At 44.8% G+C, this 18,586-nt stretch overlaps 1 protein-coding gene across 1 annotated transcript; it reads left to right on the forward strand.

Annotated features, from left to right (window-relative positions):
• Positions 1-9,790: 9,790 nt before the first annotated feature.
• Positions 9,791-15,545, forward strand: LOC127331575 (sucrose synthase 4). Its single transcript, XM_051357748.2, has 15 exons — positions 9,791-9,965; positions 10,054-10,180; positions 10,274-10,425; positions 10,955-11,147; positions 11,239-11,357; positions 11,823-12,039; positions 12,154-12,249; positions 12,455-12,628; positions 13,083-13,199; positions 13,301-13,467; positions 13,715-13,939; positions 14,071-14,392; positions 14,503-14,747; positions 14,838-14,976; positions 15,217-15,545. Exons 1-15 carry the CDS (start codon positions 9,868-9,870, stop codon positions 15,253-15,255), a joined length of 2,430 nt encoding a protein of 809 aa, XP_051213708.1. The 5' UTR covers positions 9,791-9,867; the 3' UTR covers positions 15,256-15,545.
• Positions 15,546-18,586: the final 3,041 nt, after the last annotated feature.

Here is an 18,586-nt window from a genome sequence, read left to right on the forward strand (position 1 = left end):
TACCGAGAGCCACGATATGGAAAACCTTCTAGAGACGCCGCCGCCGCCAATCCCATCTCGGGGGATTCAGGAGATCGCCTCCGGCACCCTGCCGGAGAGGGGAATCATCTCCCGGAGGACTCTTCATCGCCATGATCGCCTCCGGATTGATGTGTGAGTAGTTCACCCCTGGACTATGGGTCCATAGCAGTAGCTAGATGGTTGTCTTCTCCTCATTGTGCTATCATTGTTGGATCTTGTGAGCTGCCTAACATGATCAAGATCATCTATTTGTAATGCTACATGTTGTGTTTGTTGGGATCCGATGAATATGGAATACTATGTTATGTTGATTATCAATCTATCATATATGTGTTGTTTATGATCTTGCATGCTCTCCGTTGCTAGTAGAGGCTCTGGCCAAGTTGATACTTGTAACTCCAAGAGGGAATATTTATGCTCGATAGTGGGTTCATGCCTCCATTTAATCTGGGACAGTGACAGAAAGTTCTAAGGTTGTGGATGTGTTGTTGCCACTAGGGATAAAACATCAATGCTTTGTCTAAGGATATTTGTGTTGATTACATTACGCACCATACTTAATGCAATTGTCTGTTGTTTGCAACTTGATACTGGAAGGGGTGCGGATGCTAACCTGAAGGTGGACTTTTTAGGCATAGATGCATGCTGGATAGTGGTCTATGTACTTTGTCGTAATGCCCAATTGAATTTCACACTACTCGTCATGATATGTATGTGCATTGTTATGCCCTCTTTATTTGTCAATTGCCCAACTGTAATTTGTTCACCCAACATGCTATTTCTTATCGGAGAGACACCACTAGTGAACTGTGGACCCTGGTCCATTCTTTTACATCGAATACAATCTACTGCAATACTTGTTCTTACTGTTCTTTGCAAACATCATCTTCCACACTATACATCTAATCCTTTGTTTACAGCAAGCCGGTGAGATTCACAACCTCACTGTTACGTTGGGGCAAAGTACTTTGATTGTGTTGTGCAGGTTCCACGTTGGCGCCGGAATCCCTGGTGTTGCGCCGCACTACACTCCGCCACCAACAACCTTCACGTGCTTCTTGACTCCTACTGGTTCGATAACCTTGGTTTCTTACTGAGGGAAAACTTACTGTTGTACGCATCATACCTTCCTCTTGGGGTTCCCAACGGACGCGTGCTGTACGCGTATCAGATCCCAACAATGTTGGATTCATCCATAGATAGAACTTGTAGGATTGAGTTAATCCTAAGCATTTTAAGCAATTTATTATAAATAGTTGCTATCAAGGTTGGTATACCTTGCTGGTGATAGCTGGCTAGGGTTTATAGATCCTATTAAGCTGGTTTGATGGCTACTCCTTATTTACTTCAAAAGAATAACTTTTGAAGAACATACTTCTCAAGTAATAAGAAGTATCTCAATTAGAGTTGAGGTTGTCTAGGTTTTGCTATTGGATCATTAAGTAATGAATAGTTGGCTCCTAGATATGATTTTTTTTGAACGGGGAAAGGTCCCGAAGGACCCGGAGACTGCTCTATTCATCAGCGGTGACTTCACATATTACAGAAAAGACCATAAAGTAAAAGGGAAGTGCAACTTGGTCACAAAATCTTGCACAAAGAACCCTACAAAGATTTGTAGAAAAGCCATCGAGTCCTTCCATGTCACCACTCTCGCTGGAGCACCTCGGAGCACGACGACCTACCTCAGCACCGGGGACGGAACCACTTGGCCTGAGAAAGGCTTGCACCGCCGCGTCGAGGAAGAAGAGCCTCCACTGAAGGAGGTTGAGGACGCACGAGCGCAGAAGCTGCACCGGCGTGTGGAGTGGCCGCCATCTCGACCGAAGATCATGGAAGCCAAGCTTTGCCGCCATGTAGAAACTCCACGAAGCAGCTCGAAATTTCCCCGGAAATCCAGATCCCTCCGGCAACTCCTTCAGCCCGCCACCACGGCGGCCACCAAGGGCAGCAGCCATCAGATCTCGATCTCCACCAGACTCAACGAGCTTATTACACAGGAAGGAGCCGCCGCCAAATCCAACCCAAACCGCCGGCATCCACCATGGACAACCACTCGGGGGAGGAGAAGACGGGCTCCAGGTGCCGCTCGCAAGCACCAGGACGCAGCTCCAGATCGGCATCTCGCCATACGCCATTAAGGCAAACACTAGACTCAAACTAATACTACAACTCCTGGGAGTACTACTATTTACAGAGGATTCCCGAGCCGCACTCACTCCACCTCGCCGGCCGGCAACACCGGCAGAGAGGGAAGAGGAGCCAGCCGGGTGGGGGAGTCGACTCTCAACTGGGGTGGAAGGGGCGAGAGAGACGGAGCGAGGGGGAGAATGCGTCGGGGGAGACTGGGATGCTCCTAGATATGATGGTTCATAAGTATCTAGCATTAGTAGGGTTTAGTGGAGTATGGTATGTAAGGAAAAATACTAGGTATGGTTGCTTTTAGGGTTCATCACAAGGGTGTGATGCTAAATAGGGATCATTAAGGATAATGGCCTTGGGAAATAGGATCTAGGGTTTAGACTTGGGTGTTTCTATTTGACCATCTTGGTTTTATGGGTATGTCTACATAGGTTGCTAAATTATTAGTGATAGGGTTCCTATATCTTATGTGAATATGAACAAGCATTGAGTTGCTCATTTTGAACCTATGAAGATAAAATATCATGATCATATGTTTAACCTAGGGTTTAGGTTTAGAAATAAATTAAGATTCACATAAAATAATAGGTTTAGGGTTTTAGTTCATAATGGAATTAGGGTTTTACATGGAATGATGAGGTTATAATCTTTAATCAACATGGAATTAGGGTTTCCTATTTGTCATACAATAAATTAATGAGCAAATTGAATTATGTAAATCTTAAGTTCAAGTTATTTTTGAGTCAGGCATTTTTTTTGATCATTTAAAAGAAATGATAAATATAGGGTAATTGTAATTGAGGGTTTTAAATAGTAGTTGAAATAAGGGTATACCTTTTAATTCTTTTCTAGGTTTTGTAATTATAGTTGAAGTAATGATCAATTAGAGTTTTCATATGATTAAACATAACCATAATGAAACAATATATGAAATTTTAATACAAAGTGATATTTACTATTTTCTTGATGAAAAAATAGAACTAATAAAATTATATTTTTAGTATTTAGGTCTTAACAATTTAAGATTTAAAATTGGTCTTCTAAAATTTAGAGGAAAATTCATATTATTGTTATTTTAATTTTAAAGTATTTGTTGCTGTTTTTGTTTTGCTTATATTTTTCCTACGGTTCAGAAGTTATATTTTTTTATTTGTTTTTTATCACTATTTATTTTGAAAAAAATTATTCTTAAAGAAAATAGCCAAATGGCTAGGCTTCAACTGGTCCAACCGGAAGTAGCCCAACTGGACATGGCCCATAGGCTGGCCCAACCAGGCCTGGACAAAACTAGCCCAAACTGGTTTGGGGTCAACGACCCCGTCTCTCTCTCTCTCTCTCTCTCTCTCTCGTTCCTCACCTTTTCCCCCGCACACACGCCCAGTGAGCCCCCAGGCTTCTGCCTCGTCGTCGCCCGCTCTCACTCTTGCCGGCTCCGGCCACCTCCAGCGCCGCCCATTACCGGCGATGCTCCGCCTCCTCCTGATCTACCTCATGCCTACTGGATTCGATCCTCCGCCCCCAACTCAAAAACCCTAGCCGCTGTCCGTGGTTCCGACTGTCGCCGGCCCGCCGCCGCTGCTCGGCGAGAATCCTCCGAGCCTCCTCTGCCGGACCCATCCTCTACAGCGCCTCCGCAATCAAGCGCGCACGCCCGCATACCTACGCGTCACTGGCGACCGCGCCGCCGCACGGCGTTGCTTGTCGCCTCCGTCACCGCCGTCAGCCAGAAAGGCTTCGCCATGAATTTCTCCCTCGATTGCCCGCCGCTACGAGGCTCGCACCCTCCTGCGCGTGCGGCCACATGAGACCGTAGCCGGGGCTCTTCTCGGTGATGTGGTGGTGTACTGGTGGGGATGTTGTTTGTGCTGGTTGCTGCGATGGCGTTCTGGTGGGGTTGTGGTTGTCGTGGTGAGACTGTGGTATGGCTGTTGCTGCACTGATGTTGCTCGGGTGGAGATGTTACTACTGCTTTCGCAGCCACGCTTCGACCTCGACGCCGGCGGGACGGTGCTGCGGACGCAACCCCGGCGTCGCCTACCTCGCTACTACCTCTACGGCACTGTGAGCTAACCCTTCCCCACTCTGCCTATGACTATCTATTGTTGTGCTCATGTGTTGTAACAATATTGCTTAATACCCTAGTGTCTTTGATGTTGTGCTGGAGCTAATTTAGGGTGATGCTATGAATCTGCTTCTGACTGTTGTATCTCATATGGAATGATTTAATCATCTAAAGACACCTATGGTTTCAGTTATAGTATTACTGATGAAAAATGAATATGCACTACCCAAATATTTCAGAGTTATACTCTGTTTATCTATGCACAAGCCTCGGCTTGGGATCTTATTATGATAGAGTGGTGCTTTATTTCAATGTAGACATCAAGATACAATTACTGTTGCTATCATTGGGTAGTTTACTTGATGGATTCTTGTGAGCTTATGGGTGTGCTTATAATGCTCTGATTACTGGATTGAGATGATTCCTTGATCTCATCTTATTGTTTTCATGGGTTGGAATAAATATCGGCGGATACTGGTACTAAGTAAATGCTTGGACATCTTACTGGACTAATTTTACTTGTGAGCTTATATGCACCTCTAGTGGCTTGGCTGTTATGGAATCTCTAGATCATGTGCATACATGGTTAGGGCTTATGATTATGTGTTGATGGTGCAAGTGATTATGTCCAGTTCTTTCTCAGATGTATTAGTTGGATTCTTAAACTGATAAGAGCAGATCTTTTCTTGATTCCCTAGCCCGGCCAATGATGCAAAGGCTGAGGCAAAAATCTTGGATAGGAACATATACTACTTGTACCTTCTTTATTTATTTATTTATTTATTCTCCAGGATGATTTTGCATAGCACCTCTATGCAAGGCTGAGAGAAAAATCCTTCTAATCCTCCTAGCTGAAAACCTTGTTGAAGGGTGGATGGATCTGATGCTTTGTATCCTCTCCTTTGTTTTGCCTGTTGCTCCTGGTAGCTTGGCCTCTTGACTTGGAAATAAACCTCCTTCTGGTTGACAACCTGCTCCTCCTTGCTTCTTCATATTCTTCCTGGTGATCTTGCTCATCTTGGTGTTCTAGCTGGTTAAACTAGTGCAAGTGGTTGCTAGTGTAACTTTTCTACATGGAGTAGGTTGTGGTACGGTTGAGCTGATCCTTTTATGCACTAGTGCTATTGCTATGGCTGAGACAGCTCATGGTTTGCATGTAGTGTGTGTGTGCTGTCTGTGTGTATGGTTCCTTTATCTCATGCAAGAAGACAATCTTGCTTTCTCTTTCTCCTTGTGCAAGCAATGACTGTTTGCTTTTATCATGTATTGGCCTTTCTGTTGTGTAGATTAAGTGAAACTAGCTAGTCGTATGGTACTGCTACATATGGACCTTCCTGACTAATATAATTCTGTGAGCTAAACAACTCAAGTGTGACTTTCATGTTAATCAAGCTTCTGCTTAATTAACAAATGCTGTTAAATGTTATGATCGTTTTGACTTTTCAATGTCAAACATGATCTAGATAAATACTTTTGTGGGCTTTATGGTTTCTAGCTAGATTAGATGGAGATTAAAATAGGTGCCTTGTTGCCTAAAAATAAACTGAATGATTCAGTTGTTGCCTGCTTGTCCCTTGTTGCTTAAGATATGATTAGTGACTGTCGATGACAACGCCTCGTTGATGCCTCAGATGGAATAGTGATCAACCTTCTCAGAATGTCTCTTGTTGCCTAACTTGGATTTACTCCCTCTAATCATCATTAGGGAGTCAGGACAAGTTCTTGATTCCCTCTAGCTAGTCACCAACAGTAACATTGCCTCCCAAAGGTGGAGGCAAACATTTTAATCCTCACAAACCACTTCTTCTGTCTTTGTTGATTCTTTTTGCAGGAGATGAAGAATAAGGAGTTCAAGATTAGATTTAGGGATTATTTTTATTTCTTTGTAATCTTCTATTTCTTTTGGAGCTTGTAATTGATTAAGTTATGATAATTCTTAATGTAATATATATTTCCTTTCTTTATCTATTTTTAAATTTTCAATTGTGTTTTATATATTTGTTTGGAATTCAATTTCCAATTCAAGTTTTATTTGAATTCATGTTATTCATATTTGAATTTGAATTCAAACTCCTTCCCTCGAAAACATAATAAATCAACAAAGGTCATGTCGAAGTTTATCGCACTTGTGTCGATGACCTACATCAATTCCCTCGACACAAGAGAAACCTCGACATCTTTGTGTTTTTAACGAACGCGCGAAAATCCCCGGATTTTCTATGCATGAATGCAATGCACACATCTGTTTCCTCTAGTATTGTAACCCCAAATACTGGGATATTACACTTTGGAACAAAGATAACTTACGAGTACAAACAGGCAAAAGTATCGATAAACATTAAAACCATAACAATTCAGCTCTACCTGGATTCGATACTCTTCTATTAAAAAGGTTGCTACTTCCACTATGCAGTTACATACATTAGGATTCAATGACATCCAAACCCTAACTTGCCTAGAACCTCGAGCAAAAGAACCCAATCCATCATGTCTTGAGCTTGAGAAGGATTGGGTCAGTCTTGGCGGTATTTTGTCTCCGCAACATGTCTTGCACCATCTGGAAGTTGCCATGCAAACACCGTCCGTGAATGAATGTGTTCCCACAAGCCGATGCATGACGCGTGCAAAGCGTGTCATCAACACCTTGGCCACACCTTGAATGAGGCTAATCAGGTGGAAGTATTTGATTTCCACCGCACTCCATATTTTGAAAGGAGCTTACGGAGGTTATGATTTATCTCTCAAAATCCACTACAATTGCCACGCCACAAAAAGTCAAAGACATCCATTATGTTATCCTTGATGATCCCTCAACTTGTGGTGAAGCAATGACCGGTAAAACTGTAAAATAGTTCTAATTTGTAGTTTTGGTTTTGGGTTTTTAACGGATCTATTAGATCTGCTCTTATCTTGCTCCTGGGTGCAAACCGAAAGGTTGAGGATCAGAGTCTAATTGTCCATCTAATTGCTCATCTCTCGACACCTCGATGGAACCTTTTTTATTTTTGATAGCTACACCTTGATGGAACTACTAACACTAATTAGACTTCTTCTCCTTCTCCTTCCGAAAAAGAGTGGAACATCTACATGCTGAATTTTGCTACCACTCTTTGATGTTTCTTTGTTAGCGGGAAAGGAAAGAACTTAATAAGGATAATAATCTGCAAAAGGTGTTAGGGAGCTGGAGAAAGGTAGAGATAATTTCATATCTTTTGAATACACTGCTGCTAGTACCAAACCTTTTCTCATTGACAAGAATCGCAACATGGAACTTGTGCTGATTCTGGAAATTTGAACGCCAACAGTAGGTGAAGGGATAAGTAGGTTTGTCTTCCCCCTCAAAATTGGTGGAAAAGAAAGGGGTGATAATGCGTGCCTCATCGAGAACAAGAAAAGATGGCCCAAACAGTTGTTGTATGAGTAGTTCGTTCACTGCAGGATGGAACTGACTAGCTTGAAGATCCTTTAATCTGTCCATAAAACCAATGTGACGATTTCAATCTGGCAGCCGGAATGACAAAAAGAAAAATTCTGGCAGCCGGTAACCAAGCTTGACCTCTTGCTCAAAGTAACAAAAAAAAAAATGTTTGCAAATGCAAATTGCGCTGGTCGTGCTCAAACCAATGGAAGACGAGCAGTCTTCTTTTGATTTGAACTTGAAGCAGTCTGCTGAGTTTTCTCTTCCGACGAGGCGACATGAAATCGTGAGCTCCTCGCGTCCTTCCAAGCTGCTGCACTCCAGTGTGATCTGTCGACTGTGCTACTGTCCAAGTCAAAGCCGGTGGTGCCACTAGTCCCGTCGACTACTCACCCACGTGTCGCGAGAGGTTGGGAGAACCATCTAGTCGGCTAGCTACACGGCGTGTTCCTGTCAATGAAGGCAACTTGGCAAGGCAGAGATCCCTGCAAAATAAAAGCAGCTTTTCGCAGCCATGGAGAGCGACTTGGTAAAGAAGATAGCCGTGGAACTTTCTGGTTGCTCCCGTGGTTTGCTTGCCCAAACACGAGGAGCCCAGCTGTGAGCTTGAACATTAGCGCCGGTGATAATAAGTGTGTGCTTTCGATGAAGGGATCTTCAGTCGGCAACGCTCAGGACCACCCTCTCTATCAAGAGGAGGCATTGCAAGATCCTTTCTAATCGTTAGGCATATTTTGATGCCGTCTACTGTCCCAAGAAACCAGATTAAAGCATCTCCAATTGTATTCCCCATTCGACATTGCACGACGGAATTGGTTGATTGGGAAATGCCGCTATCGCGTCCTTCAAATATCTATTTGAAAGCATTTTAATTTGATGGAAATTTTCATTTTTATTTAAACTTTATTATATATTACAAAGTTAAATGAAAATGGTTAAATTTAAATTAAAACTTAGCATATTTTATGGTATAGGACACGTGATGGCCTAGCCTCGTCGTCATTCTTCTCTTTAACCTGCTGCTCACGGCCTTCAAAGATGGCGACTGCACCAACATGTTTAGGAAGAAAGCGTATCGGCCCAAACGACTTTATATTCATGTAAACTCTAGTTGGGATGTGCCTATATGAACCCCCTAGGAAGACCCTAGGGGATGCTTTTTTATTGACCCACTCATCGCCTAAGCTCCTAAACCGGCGTCCACCATGTAAACCAAAGCAATGTCGCCTAACGTTGGCGACATTATGATCATAGTAAATTAGCCGCACACAGGATTCCACCACCGTAGTGGAACCTGAAGTTGGGTAAACTCTGTGTTTGAAATATCACTCTTGGTTTTTCCTACATCACTTTGCCTCACACCTCTCATGTGATACCCCCAGTAGTATCTGCCGTGGTAATTCCCACGACATCGTGGGCACCTGAGTATGGTGGCGCGGCTAGGCGCTCGCCCCGTTGGCCGTATCCACGACCTCTAGGGCCAGGGCTGTACCCTGCATGGGACAACACCAACAAGATGGTGGCGCACGGACAAATCCCAACGTCGGAGTTCATGGAGATTGGATCTCATGGAACGACGAAAGACAAAACTTAGGTCAAGAAGAAAGCAGAAAACAAGACACCCCACCGCCGTTGTCGCCAACGGCCTCCTCCGACGGCGGCAGGGTGAAGGGGGCAGTGGAGAGGTGGTTTTTTGGGAGGCGACGAGGGTGCATCCGGAGTCACCTCGGGCGACCCAGGAGGCTGGGAAAAAATATTCGCATACACCTGTTGCTTGTCATAAAAATGAGTACCATTTTAATTATGTTTTAAAACATGAATTCCATGATGTAACTTGTGTGACAAATAATTCATATTCATTGGTTAAAAAAAGATGACTAAAAGTTAGACCTTGAAGTAGGGAACGGAAAGGGGAAGTACAACCACAGACTCACGCATCACGACCTGCCTAAGACTAGACTTCAGAGATTGAAATGAACGGAATCACCGTATATATCACCAATCAAAAAAAAAGAGAATCCAAAGTTAAGCTGACAGGGAGATCTCAATAAAAAACGATGAACGACGATGAGTAACAATCCAAGTTTCTGGGCCACGCGTCCGCAAGGCGTTTCTCCTCGTGTTATAAAAAGTTGGGCAACTCGGCTCCGCCTTCCTCACCAGCGCCCGGAACACGTAGCGGGAGCACAGTGACACGAGTCAGCAGCCAGCCAGCCAGCCAGCCATGGCCGCGCCGAAGCTTGACCGGAACCCGAGCATCCGCGAGCGCGTCGAGGACACCCTCCACGCCCACCGCAACGAGCTCGTCGCCCTCCTCTCCAAGTGAGTCAGCGCTGCGTCCGCTCTCCCGCCCAGTTGCTCGATCCTATGCCTCGCGCGCTGACGTACGCCTCTGCTCCTGTGGCCGCAGGTACGTGAGCAAGGGGAAGGGGATCCTGCAGCCGCACCGCATCCTCGACACGCTCGACGAGGTCCAGGTCCCCGGCGGCAGCGTATTCGCCGAGGGCCCCTTCCTCGACATCCTGCGCTCCTCCCAGGTGCGCCGTCGGTCACACTCGCTCGATTCTTCTGTCTTCTGTGCGCGCATACGTGTATCCCTCATGCCGTGGCTGTGTGTGTTCGTCGAGCAGGAGGCGATAGTGCTCCCGCCGTTCGTGGCCATCGCGGTGCGCCCGCGCCCGGGGGTGTGGGAGTTCGTCCGCGTCAACGTCAACGAGCTCAACGTCGAGCAGCTCGGCGTCTCGGAGTACCTCCGCTTCAAGGAGGAACTCGTCGACGGCCAGTACGTGTTGTCCGCCCCTGTTCCTGCTTTCTCTGCTCTGACGATTGCTCACTTTGCCTCTGTTTATGGTGAAAGTTTTGGTGAGAGGAGATTAATTGGGGATTTGGGCGCGCGGTTAGTGTTTGGCTTTGAGAGGCCGCCATACCGGACTTAACTTGGACGGGAGCAGTAAAATATGTTAATGCCATATGGGAGTACCTGTGCATATGGGAGTACTATATTAGATACTCAAATTTTGTTGGTAGACCATAGAGATGGTTAATATTCGTCCCTCAAGCAACGTACATCTGAGAACCGTGTAGTCAATTGAAAACTTGTTAACTGCTCCCGTTAGACTAGATTGATAACAGTATGTGGAATGAATTGGAGTAGCTTTCAGTTTCAGTACGGTTCCGTGCTAAACTGCTGCAGCTTTTGGTTTCAGGCTTTCAGAGTGGTGATATCATAAGCAGCTAAACTGTCTAAAGTGGCACTATTTCAGTTTTGATCACCACAACTTGAACCTCGTAACCTGGATTTCAATTGGCAGGCACGAGGACCCGTACGTGCTGGAACTTGACTTTGAGCCATTCACTGCTTTAATCCCACGTCCCAATCGGTCTTCGTCAATTGGAAATGGCGTGCAGTTTCTCAACAGGCACCTGTCTTCGGTTTTGTTCCGGAACAGGGACTGCCTGGAGCCCCTGCTTGATTTCCTCCGCGAGCACCGGCACAAGGGGCACGTAAGTTTTGTTACTGCCCAGGAAATTTTGAGAGCAACTTCGGGTCCAAGTTTATGTTTCGTGCTAATAGCGTTGCATGTATGTTCTGCAGGTGATGATGCTAAATGATAGGATACAGAGCGTGGGAAGGCTTCAGTCTGTCCTGACCAAAGCTGAGGAGCACCTTTCAAAACTCCCAGCTGACACACCATACTCAGAATTTTCTAATAAGTTAGTCTGCCCTATCACAGTTTGCTGCTTGATTTGTTGCTTGAGCACAATACTGCGCTTTGCATGTCATTTGTAATATTTTTTCGAAAAAACTGTAGCTGGGTTGGACTGTTTGAGGTTTTGAGAATTTCTAAGAAGTCCATCTAAAAATATCCTTTATGGGTCAAAAATATACTGTCAAGTCGAAATACAGCTGCTTAAATCCTTATATGGAGGCATTTATAGCTCTCGTACTAACGCAATGTATTTCCGTGTTTTTTAATTGCGGGGAAACGTATCGTCGTGTTTAAATTCCTTTCATCAGATTTTGCATCTGCGAATTTAATGGCCATTGTTGGTCAATGCTGCATACCACCATATGTCTCAGATTATTCAGCGATTTACGGAGTTTTACTTTTATCGAAGAAATCATATCCGACAGGGATAATGTATCTTTTAACACATATATGTGATTGCAACCTACAGATTTCAAGAATGGGGCTTGGAGAAGGGTTGGGGTGATACAGCTGAGCATGTATTGGAGATGATGCATCTCCTTCTGGATGTTCTTCAAGCCCCAGATCCATCTACTCTGGAGAATTTCTTGGGGAGGATCCCTATGATCTTTAATGTTGTGATAGTATCTCCTCATGGATACTTTGGCCAAGCTAATGTATTAGGCATGCCAGATACTGGAGGGCAGGTACCAACTGATGATATGGCCAACGACAACCATACATAGCTTGTCATATCCTTATTGTTCTGTTTTCTCATCTCTTTGCTATATCACTTTTTTTCCATCCTTTGTTTTACTCAGATTGTCTACATATTGGACCAAGTCCGTGCATTGGAGAATGAGATGGTTCTGAGGTTAAAGAAACAAGGGCTTGACGTTTCCCCTAAAATTCTCATCGTAAGCGCATTTTTCTTCTCTTCTCTGTTTTGTTGTCAGTTAAAATTCGTTTGCACTGAGTAAATTGTCCAGTTACTTTGTTATACTGTCCTATTATATTATTCTGATGTGCAGTATATATGGTAATAGTTTGCAAGTACTTTCTAGTGACTATTTTGCAGAAGTGGAGCAACTGCTAATAATGTGTTTCTGTTATGTGGTTCAGGTTACACGATTAATACCAGATTCAAAAGGGACATCATGTAATCAGCGGCTTGAGAGAATAACTGGAACAAAGCATACTTTCATATTGCGCGTTCCATTTAAAAACGAAAACGGGATACTCAAGAAATGGATTTCAAGATTTGATGTGTGGCCCTATCTGGAGAAATTTGCAGAGGTGCGTATCAGTGATGCTTCTTTTCTTGTAAAAATTCCTGAGATGGCCCTGCACTGTTATCTCATTTTCTGAAAAGGCCCCAAGGGAAGGACTTCTGCATGACATAAAATATAAAATGTGCATGGTTTGGAACGATGTCATATTTTGTTATACACAACCGAAGTACTAAACTGTAGGAGTTGCTTATGCTTTTCTGAATGGTCAGGAGTTGCTTATGTAGAAATGACACAAAACATTTAGGGACAATTTTCCTTGTTACAGTTCCCTATATGGGTATGAATTTGTGTTTAGTCTATAAAGTTTTCTAATATAATATAATTGTTGCAGTTCCCTATATGAATACTTTCTACGGGTATGAATTTGTGTTTAGTCTATAAAGTTTTCTAATATAGTATAATTATGCATCTTATGTTAGTGAGAAAAAGGTGCCAATACATTTTTTTCTTTAATACAGGATGCAGCTGGTGAAATTGCTGCAGAATTACAGGGTACTCCAGATTTCATAATTGGGAACTACAGTGATGGAAATCTTGTGGCATCATTGCTATCTTATAAGATGGGAATTACTCAGGTATGACTAATTAGATTATGCTTCATTTTCGAAAAAAATTAGATTATGCTTGAGGTTCTGAACTTGTTTCTCTACTGATCATGTCAAAAAATTCTCTGCAGTGCAATATTGCTCATGCTCTGGAGAAGACTAAATATCCAGATTCAGACATATACTGGAAGAAGTTTGACGAGAAGTATCATTTCTCTTGTCAGTTTACTGCTGATATAATTGCGATGAACAATGCTGATTTCATAATCACCAGCACATACCAAGAAATCGCTGGAAGGTTTTTCCTGTTCTGGCTTATTGACAACACCATTCTCTATCTGTTGTTTCAGCATTGGTTAACTGGTTCTCCTGCATGGGGTAACATTATACTAGTATATAGATGTTAAGACGTTGATTTCTTAATTGATTAATAACAGGGTAACATGTGGAGTTCGTGCACTTCATGTATCTTTCATTTGTTCTGATCATACATTGGTATATTTAGAAGACACCCAATACAATTCTTATGTTTCCCTTGTATGCAGCAAAAACACAGTTGGACAGTATGAGAGCCATACTGCTTTTACTCTTCCTGGTCTGTACCGCGTCGTGCACGGGATTGATGTTTTTGATCCAAAGTTCAACATAGTCTCTCCTGGAGCAGACATGTCCATATATTTTCCATACACTGAAAAAGACCGGCGACTCACTGCCTATCATGGTTCAATTGAGAGCCTGCTTTATGACCCGGAGCAAAACGATGTACACATGTGAGAATATGCTATATGCCCTTTACAGTATTCTTCATGTCTTGTAGATTTCACTTATAGTGGGATAGTGATATTAGTAGTATGTATGGTACTGCACGCGACCTTCTGATCGTAATTGCGGTTCTTTGCAGTGGACATCTGGATGACAGATCAAAACCAATTCTCTTCTCCATGGCAAGACTTGACCGGGTTAAAAACATAACAGGACTGGTCGAAGCATATAGTAAAAACGCTAAGCTAAGGGAGCATGTAAACCTTGTTGTAGTAGCTGGTTTTTTCGATGTCAAGAATTCAAAGGACAGAGAAGAGATAGAAGAGATAGAAAAGATGCATGAACTTATTAAGACATATGACCTGTTTGGGCAGTTCCGTTGGATCTCTGCCCAGACGAACAGGGCTCAAAATGGTGAGCTGTATCGCTACATCGCTGATACTCACGGTGCCTTTGTGCAGGTATGGAAGCAAAGTTGTAACTTATGGTCCTAGAATCGAAATTTTGGGGAAAGTTGTCCTATCCAAATGGGTTACATACTGACCGTATAAACGTATCTTGTGAACTGCAGCCAGCTTTGTATGAAGCATTCGGTCTCACTGTTGTGGAGGCCATGACCTGTGGACTTCCTACTTTCGCAACACTTCACGGAGGGCCTGCCGAGATTATAGAGCATGGAGTCTCAGGTTTCCACATTGATCCTTACCATCCTGATCAGGCCGCCACTTTGATGGCCGACTTCTTTGAACAATGCAAACAAGACCCCAACCACTGGGTTAAGATATCTGACAGGGGGCTTCAGCGTATATACGAAAAGTTAGTACAACCAATCATGTTTTAGGCAGGTCCATACCAGGTGTTTTTCATGGTCTCTTGCGTGATAATTGTTTTCTCCGTGCTGTGTAGGTATACATGGAAGATTTACTCCGAGAGGTTGATGACACTGGCTGGGGTTTATGGCTTCTGGAAGTATGTTTCGAAGCTCGAGAGGCGGGAGACTAGGCGTTACCTTGAGATGTTCTATATACTGAAGTTCCGTGAGCTGGTAAGCATCAGCCTCGGCACATTTTTTTTTATCTGCCCCAGAAATACCCCAGTTACTGGATGAGCTGACTTTCAGTTTACAAATTACAACATGACAGTGTTTGAAATATGATCATTAGATACACTCACATTGCAGAACTCACACGAGTCTCTCTCTTTCTCTGGGACAGAGAACAGAGGAGCATATTTCTCATTTGAAAGAGATGCGCTTTTGACCGGCTACTCTTTGTTGTTCATGCAGGCGAAGAGAGTGCCACTTGCAGTAGATGAGGCACACTAGCCGTTCTGTGCTCAGTACCCATGACTTGATGAACTGCTCTGTGTTTGTGTCTGAGAATAACTGCATGTCATCAGGGGGAGGACGAATGGAGTAAAATGCAGTTGATGACCGATATATAAGTTGTCTACGTGTGTGTCCAGCGAGAAGAATCTGGGAGTCTGTAATCGAGGATTTGCAAATATCTTGGTTATGTAAATATTTTTCGAAATGGAGGCTATGCCCCTTGGTTATGTAAATATGAGTGGTTGATACGCTCTGGCTAATTATATTCACGTTGTTTATGTTTTAAAGCTTCTGCCCAAACAGTAAATGCCTTGGTATGTTTCTGTGGACGTTGTACATTCAAGTGACGGTACATACAAATGTTTCTGCAGACGATGATCTTTTTTTTTTTTCCGACCGGGAACACTCCGGTTCCATTTAAACAGGCTCAGCTAACAGGCTACGGGGCGTTGGTTCCTCACAATCTTATTATTGAGAAAATTTTGGCCCATGGCGCGGGGCTTTTTAAAAAAAACATAAGGCTCAACGAGGCTGACTTTAAATTAACAAAAACCAACAACAAGAAAGAAGAAAAACGAAAACTGGGGTTACCAGCTAGAGAACCACAAGTGCAAAGCAAACGAGACGCCAGTAGCGCACCAATCTGCCGAGCAGAGGACCACCAACACCCACGAGAACTAGCTAACTGTGCAGCCTCCATAGTTCAAAATGGAAACTTCACGACAATGCCTCTAGAAAGGGAAACGGCGTTCACGAGCGTCGCCGTTGTCGGCACATCGGATACGTGCAGTGCTTTCGCGGAAAGCTTCATCACCCATCCCACGGAAGGCCTAAGTCTTTGCACCTGCCATCAGGACAACCACCATCTGTTGAGAACCACCGTTGTTCCTCGTGCCACGACACAAAATCGGATAGCCACCCTAGGCTCAAGAGCGGCCGCGCAAACTGGAGGCGCACCAATGGAGTAAAATGCAGTTGATGACCGATATATAAGTTGTCCACGTGTGTGTCCAGCGAGAAGTATCTGGGAGTCTGTAATCGAGGATTTGCAAATATCTTGGTCATGTAAATATTTTTGAAATGGAGGCTATGCCCCTTGGTTATGTAAATATGAGTGGTTGGTACGCTCTGGCTAATTAATTATATTCACGTTGTTTATGTTTTAAAGCTTCTGCCCAAACAGTAAATGCCTTGGTATGTTTCTGTGGACGTTGTACATTCAAGTGACGGTACATACAAATGTTTCTGCAGACGCTGATCTTTTTTTTCTTCTTCTACCGGGAACACTCCGGTTCCATTTAAACAGGCGCAGCTGACAGGCTATGGGGCGTTGGTTCCTCACAATCTTATTATTGAGAAAATTTTGGCCTTTTTTAAAAAAAATCAAGGCTCAACGAGGCTGACTTTAAATTAACAAAAATCAGCAACAGGAAAAAAGAAAAACGAAAACTGGGTTACCAGCTAGAGATACAACTACAGGTGCAAATCTAAAGAGGTGCAAATCAAAAGCCGAAACCAAGAAAAGACCAGACAGAGCAAGACTCTAACCTACAAGATTTACAAGGGCACCCGAAATTACAGCTAAGAACCGGCAGCTCAGCTTGAATCTTCAAGCATTCAAGTAAGACCAGGCAGAGCAAGACTTCAACCTACAAAATCTATAAGGGCGCCCAAAACTACAGCTAAGCACCGGCAGCTCAGCTTGAATCTTCAAGCAACGAGGCGCCACTCCGTGAAGTTGCCCAGACTGAAGTAGCGCACCAAGCTGCCGAGCATAGGACCATCAACACCCAAGGAAACTAGCTAACTGCGCTATTAAACAGACAAGCCTCCATAGTTCAAAGGGGAAAACTTCACGACAATGCCTCCAGGAAGGGAAGCGGCGCTCACGAGCATCGCCGTTATTGGCACATGGGAGCCGTGCAGTGCTTTCGCGGAAGCTTCATCACCCACCCCACGGAAGGTCTATGTCTTTGCACCTGCCATCAGGACAACCACCAGCTGTTGAGAACCACCGTTGTTCCTCGTGCCACGATACAAACTCGGATAGCCACCCTAGGCTCAAGAGCGGCCGCGCAAACTGGAGGCACACCGTTTATATGAAACGGGTCACAACAAGACACATGGCATCGACGAGTAGGGATTCCGAGGAGGACCTCGGAGAAAACACAAGTCAGCAGGGCAACATACAGTGCCCCGGGGAAGGCAACCAGCAGCAAGATGTGTGTTGTGGCCACCCCTCCAAGGAGGTGAACGGCATCCGAAGACGTCATCGTCACCGGAAGTGGCCGAAGCCTTGCGGTACTTTCGCGGACACACCATCGAGCTCGCTAGCGTCCATGCATGCCAAAACCAGCGAAACCACACCAATCCCGCAGGGGTAACTCCGTGACGGGCCGTCCCCACGGTCTCACCACTGGTCGAAGGGAATCAAGCAATCGGCGACGACAAGTCACCACCACGCCATTGAAGCTCCACCCTACCAGCCATGAACCCAAGTTCTCTCAAGCCGGAGCAAACCCAATAGAAGAAGACATGGTATCCCTGCCCCTACAGAGACACCAGCCGCTTGTACCGAACCTAGGGCCTAGGAAATCCAACCTGGCCCGGGTTGCGTTGCCAGTCACCGGAGCCACCGTGCGCAGCCTTGACTAGTGAAAGCAGGGGAGCCAACCTGCACCCTAGCATGCTCACACTCGGGATGCATCTGGGTCGCCCCTCCCCCGAGACTGCCTAGACGTGGCCCAAACCTAGGCCCGCTAGCCCATACCAGGGCCCGTCGCAGCTACCCATGGCCAGGGCCGTGCCAACATCAGCATCAGGTCACGCTAGTCACCAGTGGTCAAGTCGCCGTGCCGCGCCGCCACCCTATCAGGATCCGGCGGCATCTCCCACGCCGGCCGGAGGACGCAGCGCAGTGCCGCCTGGGAGGGCCACCCCGCGAGATCCTCACCAAACGCGGGCAGAGGACAGCCGTCGTTACCGTGCAGGTTTTGCCCGACGGCTCGCGCTGGCGGTTGCAACAAGGGGAGAGAGAGGAGACGGCCTGAGGCAGAGGGGAAGGTGGGGGTCGCCCCTGTCGCCGCGGAGGGTGATGCGGAGCGACCACCGGTTCTGTTTCTATTGGTTCAACGCAAGGTCATGGCGCGAGGCTCAATACATGCTTCTAATCTAAATCAGTTTTACTCTTGGCTGGCTTGCAGAGGGGCTAAAAGAAAATGATTACTTTGAAACAAAAATTGTGTGAAACGGTGAGATGAGGCTACTCGTTGAAGCAAATTTCAGATAGTTGATCATGTGCAACTAATTTGATAAAATTCATTAAAAA

The sequence above is a fragment of the Lolium perenne genome, chromosome 4, assembly GCF_019359855.2.
Source record: "Lolium perenne isolate Kyuss_39 chromosome 4, Kyuss_2.0, whole genome shotgun sequence".
NCBI classification, from domain to species: domain Eukaryota; kingdom Viridiplantae; phylum Streptophyta; class Magnoliopsida; order Poales; family Poaceae; genus Lolium; species Lolium perenne.